At 37.1% G+C, this 14,222-nt stretch overlaps 1 protein-coding gene across 1 annotated transcript in view; it reads left to right on the top strand.

Moving 5' to 3' along the window:
* The window catches only part of LOC145684779 (trypsin-1-like), a 105,032-nt gene that overhangs the window by 45,436 nt on the left and 45,374 nt on the right, over positions 1–14,222 (top strand). Inside the window, exon 2 of the mRNA XM_081757151.1 lies at positions 6,223–6,340. Coding sequence (XP_081613277.1) covers positions 6,223–6,340 — 118 coding nt within the window. The remainder of the gene's footprint in view (positions 1–6,222; positions 6,341–14,222) is intronic.

The raw sequence follows: 14,222 nt of genomic DNA, 5'->3' as shown, positions 1-14,222 counted from the left end.
CACAAAATAATGTACAAATTAATCTCTCTAGAATCAAAGGTTAGTTATAGGGGGTCTTTGACCGTAAGGTCGCAGACAGGATCTCCAACAGAGCCCCGTAGCAGGCTAAGCGGAGTAGAATTAAGGAACCAATGCTCCATACCAAGCAGAGGCGGGTTAAGTGGCCAACAGAGCCCCGTAGCAGGCTAAGTCAGGAGATAAGATAGGCTTAGTTTCGTAGCAGACTAGAGGCCTGGGTTAGGTTACTCCAAAAGTCCCGTAGCAGACTAGAGGAGGGTCACCAGAAAACTGGTATCGAGTTTTCAGTTTCAGTTTCAGTATTTCTGGCTGTTTTTTGTTTTTCCGAAGTGTCGGACTCTTGCCCATGCCTTCTATTTGTGCTGTCTTCTGGCGGTGTGTTTGTGAATGTATTGGTGTTGTTGGGCTGCTACTGTCGCTAGCCCTTTGTTTGCTCTACATGAAGTGGTTTTCTCTCATTGCGGTCTTCGCATGCGGTATGCTCTCCGGATTGGTTCAGCCATGGCGATGGTGTTGATTGCTTCGTTGTTGTGGTTATGGATGGTGTCCCAGAATCGTGCTGTAAGTTTTTGTCGAACTTCTTCAAGTGTTGGAAGGTCTAGGTCTTCGTGCAGCTGGTCAATTCACGTGTCCATTGAGTGGCCAGTGATCGCTCGAGCAGCTCGGTTTTGGACTCGTTGTAGAGTGCGGAGATGGGTCAGTGCTGCATGCTGCCACGCCGGATGGGCATACAGCAGTATGGGTCTGATGCATTGTGTGTAGTCTTGGCGTCTTGCTTCGTGTGTAAAGCTGTTGCTAAGTAGGAGAGGCAGCAGGGCTCCGAATGTTCTTGTTGCCTTCGTTGCTGTTTTCTTGATGTGTTGGGCGAAGGTTAGTTTCTTATCTAGGATAACCCCTAGATATTTTGCTTGATCCGTAGTCTGCAGCTGTGTCCCATGAAACCTTACTTCATATTCCTTCCTTTTGTACTTTTGTGTGAAGTCCACCAGGGCTGTTTTTGTGGCGTTGACTTTGATTGTCCACCGCCTTGTCCAACTCTCGAGAAGATGGATGTGTCTGTTTACGGCTGCTTCCGCGTAGCGATGGTTGGTATTGCTAGCGAAGACTGCCGTGTCGTCTCCGAATGTCACAAGCAACGTGCGAGGAGTGGTTGGCATGTCTGCTGTGTAGATGGTGTACAGCAGTGGGGACAGACAAGAGCCCTGGGGTACTCCTGCTGCCATTGGTCTGGCTTCTGTTAGTTCTCCTGCATGTGAAACTCTGAACGAGCGGTTTGTCAGGAAGTTTTGTATGATCTTCACCAGGTATGTTGGAAAGCCCGCTTGGATGAGTTTGTGCACCAGTCCTCTGTGCCACACCCTGTCGAAAGCTTTCTCAATGTCCAGGAACAATCCCAGGGTGTAGCCTCCTGCATTGTATTGGTGTGTTCTTCGCTCTACGACCCGGACTAACTGATGCGTGATGCTATGTTCGGGCCGGAAACCGAATTGATGGTCGGGCAGGATGTTCGCTTCCATTGCGTGGTTGAGTAGTCTTCGTTGGATGATTCGCTCTACCACCTTGCTCAGGTGGGAGAGGACGCTGATTGGGCGGTACGAGGTGGCTTCAGTGCATTTCCCTGTTGGCTTTGGGATCATGCTGATGCGGGCTTCTTTCCATACTGCTGGGAAGTGTCCAGTTCGGAGGATTCCGTTCGTTATCTTGGTCAGGAGAACTAACACTTTTCTTGGAGCCTTCTTCAACGCCAGTGGTATGATCTTGTCGAGCCCTGCTGCCCGGCGGCTGTTTAGGCGGCGAATGATGTTGCTTATTTCTCTGGGGGTGGTTGGTGTCCAGGTTGGAAGTGGAGTTCCTGGTTTAGCTGGTTAATGCTGGCGTGTACTGTTTCTTCGGTTGCTGGAGTTGGGGGCACAATGTTTTCCGTGAACGTTGCCTGTAGGTGCTCCGCAAACACTGTGGCCTGTTCTGCTGGGGTGAAGACTAGCCCTGGGTGGGATCTGAGTGGTTGTATTCTTGGAGGTCCCCTTGGTTTTCCAAGTGCTCTGATGAGACGCCAAAATTCTGGTGTTGCTGCTTCCATGTTCTGGAGTTTCTCATTCCATTTTTGTAGTTTGGTTCGTTGGAGTCTTTTCTTAACACTTTTGGTGAGGAAGTTCCAGGGTGGAATCGTGGGTTTCGGGTGTTCTGCCATTTCCGTCGCGCCCAGCGCTTGATGTGAATTAGAGCGGTGGTGCGAAGATCATCCGGTGGTGGTGTTGGAGCCTGGTCCTGTATTCATGTTGCTTGTCTGTACGCAGTCTGGATCGACGCTGTGAGTGCCGCTAGTGTCACTGTCCTCGTAATACAGTTTCCGTTTAATTAAGATATTTAACACAATTTTCTCCAGAAAATTCGTGGAACCATGAAATATTTCCGTTTAACATAAGTTTCCGTTTAATAAAGTGTCCATTGAAGATAGGTTTTACTGTATTTGTATTTGCATCTTAGTTACTGTTCTTACGTGCTGTCAGAAAGAGTTGTTATATAAAATTATCGTAAACGACGAGCTACTGAACAGTTGAACTAAAAGTCAAATAAAATTATGACAGGAAGTTTCAAAATTGGAAGATCATTTCTAAAAGCTGTAGGATTTAAATTTCAAGGATTCAAGCTGTAAAGATATATATATATATATATATATATATATATATATATATATATATATATATATATATATTGCTTTGTAAATATATATATATATATTGCTTTGTAAATATTAGAATGCAACAAAGTATATCTCACAAAGGAATGGCGTTCATACATTTTATTTCACAAAATTTCCTAAATCTTGTTGTTGGCAACGTCGCTGCGAAAATTTGCGCAATTTCAGCAATTTGTGCTCCTCGTTACTAAGTCATAGATTACAGAGATTATCAACGATCTAATCCTTAGAAAAAATTGCGCAATGTCGTTGCACCGGTAGAAACCACTATAAAGAAATTAAAGAAACACAAATCTCCGGGTGTAGACGAAATTCCGGCTGAGTTAATTTTAGCTGGAGGCGGAAAATTGTGGAACAAGATATATGAACTCATTCTCCTTATCTGGAACAAGGAAGAATTGCCACAAGAGCGGAAAGAATCAATCATTGTTCCAATTCACAAGCAAGGCGACAAAACTGACTGTAATAATTATGGAGGCATTTCTTTTCTGTCAACATCCTATAAAATCCTTTCAAACATTCTATTAGCAAGATTGACCCCATACGCAGACGAAGTTATGGGAGATTATCAGTGTGGATTTAGACGAAATCGATCAACTATCGACCAAATATTTACCATTCGCCAAGTACTCAAAAAGAAGTGGGAATACAATACCCTGGTCCATTAACTATTAATTGATTTTAGAAAGGCTTACGACTCGGTTAAGAGAGAAACATTATAAAACTTTTTTTTACAGAATTTGAAATACCGTAAAAGCTAATTAGATTAATTAATATATGTTTAAATAAATCGCAGTAAAGTCCTGGTAGGAAAATTTTTGTCCACGAGCTTTAACGTCGAGAATGGCCTGAAACAAGGAGATGCGTTGTCGCGATTATTATTCAACTTTGTCTGGAATACGCTATAAGGAAAATCAAAGATAACAACCAGGGCCTAGAGTTGAATGGTGTTCACCAGGTTATGTCGTACGCTAAAAATGGAAATATAATAGGGGATGATAGGAGAACATTAGAAAAGAATAGAGATCTTATTAAACGCTTGCAGGGACATGGGTTTAGAAGTAAGTGCAGAGAAAACTAAATACATGGAAGTGCGTCGGGACCGTAATACGGCAAATTATGGATGCGTTAAAATATTAAATAATACTTTTGATGAAGTGGATACTTTCAAATATCTAGGATCAATATTAACAAACGAAAATCATATTCAAGAAGAAATTAAATGTCGACTTAAAACAGGAAATTCATATTATTCAGTTTAAAATCTCTTGTCGTCGCGAATTCTGTCGAGGAATTTGAAGCTTAAAATATATAAAACGATAATCATGCCTGTTGTTCTGTATGGTTGCGAAACATGGTGTCTTACTCTGAGGGAAGAATATAGACTGAAAGTATTTGAGAACAAGATCCTGAGATGAATATTCGGATCTAAGAGGAACGGGAATGGGTAGTGGTGGAAACTTCACAACGAGGAACTACATAATTTATACGGATTACCGAACATTGTTAGGGTCATCAAGTCTAGGAGGCTTAGGTGGGCAGGTCATGTAGCTAGGATGGAAGAAAGTAGAAACGCGTTCAAAGTCTTGACTGGAAGACCAATCAGAAAACGACCATTACAAAAACCTAAGCGCAAGATGGGAGGACAATATTAAGAGATGGATCTCGCAGAGATAGGAATAGAAAGTAGAAACTGAATCGAGTTGGCTAAGGATAGAAGAGCTTTTGTGAACGTGACATTGAACCTCCAGGTTTCATAGGCCATAGAGTTAGTTAGTTAATATATATATATATAAAACTATACTTATGAGAATCGTTAGGTGGTTGAGAGTGGAGTGTTCATTTTTTTTTTTTTTTTTTTGTAAGATTTTAAGTAACTATTTGATTCTTTGGGACGGCGTTCAACTCTAACTGTCCTCTTCATTTGATTTTCTGTCATTAAGTCCAATTTGTAAGCATTAAATAAATATTTTTTTTTTTGTTAAGCTTAAGGACATGACCATGAATCAATTTGATGTTATTGAGTTTTAGAAATATGTGTTATTACTAGAAATTGGATTCCTATAACATAGACACTTCGAAAATGTTACATTTATGCGATAAAATTGGCAAAATGTAACCTAATGTAATATGACTGAAGCTAATTGGTAAAAGGCAAATAATATTTTATTAATCTTGATATTAATATTTTGTAAATTTTCATATTTTAAATGGAAATCAAAACTCAATTCCCAATCTGGTGCTGTTAGGTCGTTCACATGTGTAGAGCAATTAAGGAAGTCTCGTAACAACTCAAAATTATGTGTGGATAAAACATTCTTTTAATGGAAAATATAGCTTATGTTATGCAGCAATGTGTCAAGTCAATAACAAACACTTCATAGTTTCACTCATGAGGAAATTCTTGAAAATGTAATTGTAAGCGGAAGAAATGACGCTACCAAAAACTAGGAAGAAAAGGTAAGTGGTCAAAAAGAGGAGTAAACTCGAGAGAGTTTTGAAGTGACCATAGCAGAAGAAGGTTCGACCTCTTAAATCTTATCCGATGAAAATCTTGGTGAGTACATGCTGGCTACGAATCTATAATACACTTCTATTATTCGACTTCATTACTAATTTCATTCACATCAAAATCTAACTTCTAATTTAATGACAGTTATAGTTGATTTTGTCATATGGCCACAGCACCAGTTTTGGGTAATTATCTGATCTGATATCTCTAGTTTTATTTATGCAATCAAAACTATCCATCTTAACAAATTAATCGCTCTACCTAAAATTAAATGGTTAAGTTTGTTATGAGAATGCATTCTAAATTGCTCCCATGCTAACATGATTATTATTACATGAGCTGTGTGGATATAAATTGTGTATGTCAACGTCCTGACTTCGATCCAATAAGTTGGCATACGTTACTAAAGTTTGACAGAATGACCCTCAATAAATAAATAAATTTAACAAAAATGTCCCCAAATGGCAATTTATTAACAAGTTTGTATTTTGGACTGAATAAATACGTTTTAACTCTGAAGCACTGACCACAACACGTTGCTGACCTCATAAAGATAAAAGTTTAAAGCCTTCTCCTTGTTGCTAGTACTGGCAAATACATTTCTGGCAATAAGTAAAACTAGCTTAAAATGTGACCAAAATTATACTTTTGTATCACTTTGTACCAAAATATAACTTAACGCTGAAATATGGTTCAAATATGCATTGATGTGACCAAAGCACGTATGCTCGTGTTTGCAGGAGTCAATAGTGTGTTTAAATTTAATTAGACACGCGAAAGAAAAAAAAATTCCAGAATAAAAATGACATTATAAATGTCTGAGCTTTTATCATTACTATTTTTTTTCAGTGTATTGTTACGTTATTTGTGCAGGTAAATGAATGAAACAAAACTAATGATAAGTTATTTTTATGTAGAATAACTTAAATTTCTAATTGAACTTAAAATCAATATATTATAATATAGGTACTTAATTTCTTTTTTGTTTCAGACAAATTCAACAGAAAATTTAACAAATTCCACGGAAGAAGATGACGATGGGAAGACATTTTGGGGTTGGTTTCAGCAAAGTAGACCCGCCTACCTTACCTCCTCACGCTGTAGTTGTAGTGAGTACACTTTCTCCTGCTTTTGCTGCTTATTCCCTTGTTTATGTTTGCTTGTATGTCACAAGATGCACACTTGGTCAAAAATCTTTTGTGTTAAATGTTGTTAAAGTTTACTTATTAAGTAAAAATAATATTTCCTTGTATTTTGATTTTTCAAAGATTATTTAAAAATATGTCAAAATCGAGTTATAAGAAATTGCATTATTGATTGGTATCGATTAGTTATAATAATAATTTGGGAGTTTAGATTACACAAATAGGCGGTAATTTAGAAAATTATCGATCAAAAGAAATCAGTTTGCAAAAATAACATAATTAAATTATTTGGATAGATGCAAACTAGATTCCTCAAAATTGATGCTGTATGATAATTATACCACTTATTAAGAGGAAACTGACCCTGAATTACAATCCGATCAAGTTTTTAATTATAGCATGTCAATTCGAGTGGGAAAAATCCTATTATGGTACTTGTACCGATTATGGCCCGGGTCCCTAATATGGTCTAAAGACAATATCTCTGCAGATTTACGTTGATGCTACCAGATGACAGTATAAACTATGTCCTCATGACAAGCGTAAACATATTTGCGCGGCTCAGAGGACATAGTTTATATTGTCATCTAGTAGCACCAACGTAACTCTGCGGAGATATGGTGAGTGGGCCATATTAGGGACCCGGGCTATAACCGGTACAAGTACCATATATGGTATTTTTTAACATTAATTACTATTCGGAATAAGATAAAGGAAACTTTCGTCGAAATTGACGGCGTAAACAGGATTTTTCATTATATGTATAATCTATGCCAGGCCTGTCCATGAATTGGCTCCCGGAGCCAAAGCGTGAGCGAGCACGAGCGAAGATATGAACAGGTGAGCACAGGTGCTGCTAGCTTCGCTTCTTCCACTGCATCCGATAAGTGTTGCCAACCACACATGATGGCAAAAAACCTATGGCCAAGCCTGGCCAGAAATTCGCACGATGATAAGCATTGAGCAGACGCAAGCGTGAAATGTGCAGGTGTGCTCTCCCCCTCCCCATTTCGAAAGCAGTGACGCGAAAACACTGCAGGAAATAAAATTGGTACGTTTTTTGGTCGAGGAAGACGCATGATAGAGGTTACAGTTAGCGTTGAAGTGACTAACAAATGAACAAGAAAGAAAGAAAGAAACTAATATTAAACATGTCATCTTACAGACGTAAAAACGACTGCAAAAATCGGAAACGAATTGTTTCAGACCTTTTTAGCTTGCTTACACAATTCGTGACGTTGTATTACATTAGCATTCAATCTGTAACTTGTCACTCGCTTCACGTTTGCTAAGTTGTAAACGCCTTTCGTTGCTAGATTGATAGGAGAACGACGGGAGGTTGAAAATAATAATAATAATAATAATAATAATAATAATAATAATAATAATAATAATAATAATAACAATAATAATAATAATAATGCGTATTATTATTATTATTATTATTATTATTATTATTATTATTATTATTATTATTATTATTATTATTCGGACCAAAGAGGGATGAAAATGGGGATTGGAGGAAATTCATAACTAGGAATTGCATAGTTTATACCGCTCACCTAACATTATTAGGGTTATTAAGTGTAGAAGGCTCAGGTGGGCAGGCCATGTAGCCAGAATGGAAGAAATTAGAAACACTTTCATAATTTTAACTGAAAACCCAATTGGAAGAAGACCACTAGGAAGACCTAGGCGTAGATGGGAAGACAATATTAAGATGGATCTTGCAGAAATAAGAGTACAGAGTAGAAACTGGATCCAGTTGGCTAAGGACAGAAGTTAGTGGAAATATTTTGTAAACGCGGCATTGAACCTTCGGGTTCCATAGGCCATAGAGTTAGTTAGTTATTATTATCTAAAAGAAATGTTCAAATGTTGTTAAGAGACAATTACACAGAAGAACTGAGTTCCGACCAAACACTAATTTGCCGGAAGGAAATTCCAGTGCAGTCCAGCCTACTTTAAGCGTTATCCGTGCAACCCACGTTTCATGTTCAAGACATTGGGAATAATTGTTCGTATCAGTTGGAACGTTTCAGTTGGAACGTTTCCTTCCGAATTTACGCTATTACAGTAGGCCTACAACATTGTGACTTTCAAAATCAGTCAGTAACTATCGAAGAAAGACAAGCGTGTAGCTTCAGTCGTTTAAATGATTTAACATTCTTTTTCACTTTTAACAAGCCACCGGCAAGCAACCAGTCAGGGACAATACAGTTTTCCTTATTAAAAAGACACTCCTTGTTAAAAAAAAAAAAAAAAACTAATTGCAGCCACTAACGGTCACTCTTAAAAATGGAAAATCTCTTTGGCTCTCTTAATATTTTGTTTGATTCTTTGCGATCAAAGTAACTTTAAAAGTGGAGTGAGAAATACTATTCTTCCTATTGATGGTGTAATAGTGGCTTCTAATAATATAACAAACCTATTGATAGTGTAATAGTGGCGAAACAACATAATATAACAAACCCACACTCGGATATAACAAACCCACATCCTTCTTTAACAAAAGGAAAGAAAAAAGAAGAAAAGGAACGTACATAGTTTATCATTTGATTGCTGTTACAAGTTTGTATTGTCTATAGTTAACGGTTACCACATTGTAAAAAAATCACTTTACACTAAATGGCAATCAGTTACCATACATACTTTTTTTTTTTGGTAAGCTAGTGATTACCGCCAAGGTTGACAACACTTCCGCTCCTCTAAGGACGAAACCCGAAGATCCACGAAGCACGAACAATGGTATTTGCCCGTAGAATGCTCGTGAGCGTTCACGAGGAGAGTTTCCACTATCTGCTCGCCGTGGGCAGGGCTGATCTATGCCAATAAGATTCTCTACGAGCGAGAACTAGACATAATAAGTTATCAATAAGTGTGTCAGTGTTATCAACTTTTACTCTGAAGTATTTCTTTCTTTGTTATCGGCAAAGTCCATGCTAGTGAGGAGTGACTTAATCATATGTGATTCTTAAAAATTAAGAAGCAAGAAACGAAATTTGTGTTCTGGTATTTGAAAAAAAAGAAGAAAAATAAAACAATGAAAGAAAGAAAGCAAAATACCAAAGGAGAAACAATTAATTTCCAAACGTTCTACAACAAATGTATTTAGAACAAACTTTTTGTAGTATCATTCGGCTCAGTATAAGATAATGGTACAAAAGTGTGATGGAGTCAGTGCATTTCTGAAGACATAACATTTGTATATACTTGTTTCCGATTAAGGAAAGTAGTTACTCGCGAAGTATTTTATAGTCGTAGAAAATCGAAATGTATTGACAATTCACCGTGAAATTTAAAAAGTAACCACATTATCATATATATATCCTTAGGTAGACAGGGAGAAAGAGAGAGGAAGTGCTGGTAATTTGGACCCCCACTTTTATTTTTAAACAGAAATTTGTCAATGTACTCATATATTAAATACTATTAGAAGAAAACAAATTCTTTGTTTATTTGTACAATGTTTGAACACAACAATTTCACTTATGTTGTATTGTTTTAAGTTATTCCTTGTTAAATAAAAAATGGCGAGTTTTGCCCGTTTGCAAAATGGTCGGATAAAGTGGATCCTTGGACTACAAAAACATAAGTAATAAAAATAGACTAACAATAACTAAAATACAAATGTACTACGTGCTCTTCATTCACTTTTATTTCAGAACAATTAACAATTCAGAATTATTTGAGGACTACTTAGCTATCCCGAGCTGACCAATATGTTATCTATTCTTTACGCAAATCACAAACATACCGCTCAACAATATCTAATCCAGTGCATGTTTCATGCCACCACTCAAAACGCTGTACGCACCGGACCCACTTCTTACCACCACAATCTTTGCTAAATTTTATACCACAAAGACTGCAAGAGGCATCATTACTCTCAGGTTAATTATCATTCGCATGAGTGGAACGAGTGTTTGCTTCTTTCGTCGCATCTGAACCATGTCCAAAATTTAAACGACGAGATTATTTTAAACGTTTAGTTGATACTGCTAAAACTTCTTGTCTGAAAGGGCGGACGTAACAAAACATGCAGACCCTGTAGCTCTGACACGTCCACCACGTGTTGCAGATGGAAGACATGGTGGTGGTGGTAGCAAGACTTGAGAAGGAGGATATCGAAATCCGGAGTTTGATGACAGAGAAGGTTGACATATGACAACAGGATCCATAGGCATCAATGATAATAACTTCATACATTTTACATTATTCGTGTAATAAATAGTAAAACAAACAATAAAATATTTTACTGAAAAGATCGAGCAAAGTAGAATCTACTCCAGTTTAGCCGCTATATTGAGGTTCACTTTAGCCGCCAACAGGGATGTTACATGTTTCTTGAATAAATTACATGGTATTCATTTGAAGATCACACCAAGCTAATGTAACATACAGCGATATTTCATTCGTAATACAACATTGTTTATATAATCCCGCATGTACAGATAATAAGAAGAAAACCATAAACAAGCATATCTTTGAAAACTGTTACAATCTTCTTGACATATATAATAATATTTCCTGACTCGACTTCAATGGCCTCCTTACTGAGAGCTTACGTAGATGACTGGGAACAACAGTGACACCTTCTGACAGTATTACCTCTGGAGAAAAACAGGGGTTCCATTTTACCTGCCCGGGTCCACTATACCTGCACTTCCTCTCTCTCTCTCTCTCTCTCTCTCTCTCTATATATATATATATATATATATATATATATATATATATATATATATATATATATATAGATAGATAGATAGATAGATAGATAGATATAGATATAGATTTATATATATTAGGGTGTCCCTTCTTTAGGGTAATTTAGTGTTGCGATATGCACACCCACTAAATGTATTCTATGTGACCGTGAACACGCATTAGTGGAATAGCAGTTCCTTACGAGAACGTTAACCCGTGCTGACTTGACGACAAAATCATGAAATGACGTTTCCACATTATACCTAGGCAATTTAAAATGTCCAACCGTGATAATGGAGAAACTAAAAGAGACAGAGAAACGAAACTATGCACGAAGCAACTAGAGAAAGGACGACATTTACCTGTGTATTGACGAACATCACCGGATGAACAGTCTTGCCATCCCAAGAGAAAGTTGTGTTTTGTAAATCGAATGACTTAAATTGAATATCATCACTGGAAGCAACAATAAAAATAAGGACATAAAAGATGATCAATGCAGATCAGTGTTGCAAACTTTTCGGGAAATAACGTGAAACATGTGATAAATGCAAACACCGTGGCTCACACAGGGGCGAGGCACTAACGTTTTGTACACCTTAAATTAAATATTGCAAGAACCGCTTACGCTGACTGCAAGTCTAGAAGGGTCCATTGAACAGTGTTAACATCAACAGATAGGAAAAGTTGAGTTTGGAAAAGGTGCAATAACTCGGAAAAGGTCACTATTGCAGTATGATTTAAAAGCTATAATGCAAGGTGGTAGAGCATGAGGAGCAGTACTGGTTATGTGAGATCGATAAGTCACATACTAACCGAGATATTCGATATCTTGGTAAAGCTGAGAAGTAAGGTTTGTAAAAGATAACAACGCTGCACAATGGGTTGGAATACTAACAACCTGTTCAAAATATAAAACAGCGTGCAATTTGCATGGATTTATGTACTCGTGGGTTTTCGAGATCGCTGATAGCGATGATGACGTCAAAGGTGGAAAGTTCGGAATGGCTGATCCAATTTGGCGCACAAGACATGTTCGGAACGCTCCAAATGGGCTGAAATTTGAGTTTGTTATATTTGTGAAGTCTCTAATAACATTTTGGATGTCACAATTGTAAAATTCAATATTCCAAACTCAACAATGTGGCGGGTAAAATGGAAGTAAATGGGCAATGGGAGAATTTCATAACGAATTTGCCCTCCATATTGGATCCAGTAACAGGAACCAGTGTCGAGGTGGGCCTGAAAGTGATAATGCTATTAACAATTGAAGATCATTCTTGAATGGGACATGGAAGATGCAATAGCGTTGCTGAAACTAGAATATCTCGCGTGCATGTAATTTAATGAAACTAGAACTTAACTCTCTGCTTGCCCAATATCGGCGTACATTGTAAAAAAAATAAGATAAGAGGTTAATTTGAAATATGTTGAACTGTAGGGCTCAGATGCAAAATGGGATTTAGGTTTTTTTTTCTTTTTACCTCTGGATATGGGATTTTATAGCGTTTCATGTTGACATCGCTGTATAGCACTAACAAAACAGCAGTACGTATGTAGTTAATGACATATAGCTGAAACTACTTGCGTGCCAGAGACATCCGTGTGGATCTCATGCAAATGCATCCCTTTTTATTAAGGATCGTATTAATTCTGAAGACGCTGAAATTTGTTGGTGGATGCAATGCAAGACTAAATTTTGCTATTTTCTCTTAGGTGACAGCATCTTACTGAGAGAAAAGACAAAAAAAAGTATTGTCTCACTCGTCAGTAGATGGCAGGTCTAAGGGAACATTCAATTACAACATACAATTGTTTGTTTTTACGATAAATAATTAGCAACTCCGGGAAATATTTGGAGATCGGAAAAGGAAAACGTTTGTCCTTGATCTCTTGTCAGTGTTGCCAAACTTAAGCAGCATGAAATCTCTTCAGAACATCAGCATTTTCTTTTTCTAGTCCAAATGCCCCACAATGCAAATAATTGTTTTTATCAGTAATGTGAATTCTCTTCTCACGCGCGCACAATATCTATGCCCTATATAATGGTCTAGACAGTCTTATAACAGTAAATGAAACCGATATTATAGCACGCACATAGGAAAATGACACCTGGAACGCAAGAGTTAACTCTTATACATGTAAGCCACATTCATCAAAATACTTCTTTTCAAGAGTATCATATAAATAAATACATTCTTGATCCTTTCTGATGCTATATCATTCAATACTGACAACATTTCGATGCCCCATTATATCATAATAATTCGTTAATAACAATCATGTTCTTCTTTGTTGACGACCAATAGAAGATGTGACTCTCTCAGCATTTCTATTGGAGTGGAGCGACCAATACAACTTCAGAATTACAAATACTGTTATTACTTGAGAATTGTTCAATGATATAGCGAAGGAAAGAAGTAGGGCGGACCATCCCGTGTGGCAATCTGGAAGAGGGAGCAGAGAAATGAGTGTCAAATTTTAAAAAAATAATATCTTGAAAACTTTGACTATTGGCAAACTTTTAAAATTGACACCTATACTTAATTTATGGTTAAAAATTCTATGGTTTAACGAATGCTCCTCAGAAATTCGTGTTACATCTTGCTCATAAATATCACTATCTAACTTAGAGCCCGGTTTTAGCTGGTGCTTGTAGTAAATGTTGAGTATTAAATATAAATTCAGCGTTATTGAATGTGATTAAACTTGTGGTTATTATTATTAAATGAAGATGAACTGTAATTGAATAACGTAAATAAACATAGTTTTACAGTAGATGGAGGATAAAAGTGTTCACTCGCTTTTACCTTTATCCAACGCAAATTACCTTTTTAAATTACAGTTAACTCTAATGAAGACATTATCGTTTCCTGATTTTACTGCACTCTAAAACCAAGAAATGATAATGCTTTATGGTAAATGAATAAATATAAACTTACGGCATGTGTGACATTAATGCTATTATTTTTGGATAAAATGAATTCGAGAAGGAGGAGTATAGTACCAGAAGAAACGTTAGTTAAAACAGCAAAATGAAAAGCGGAACTACTGTCCATTACTAAATTATTTTGCTTTAACAAGTGTAGCTTGTCAAAATCAAAGTCCTAACTATCTACTGGTAGAAGTGCAACCAGTG

This window comes from Thermobia domestica, chromosome 5 (genome assembly GCF_964235325.1).
Source record: "Thermobia domestica chromosome 5, izTheDome1.hap1.1, whole genome shotgun sequence".
Classification (NCBI taxonomy): Eukaryota; Metazoa; Arthropoda; class Insecta; order Zygentoma; family Lepismatidae; genus Thermobia; species Thermobia domestica.
Note: the sequence above shows the minus strand (reverse complement) of the source record. Positions and strands in the feature narration are given on the sequence as shown.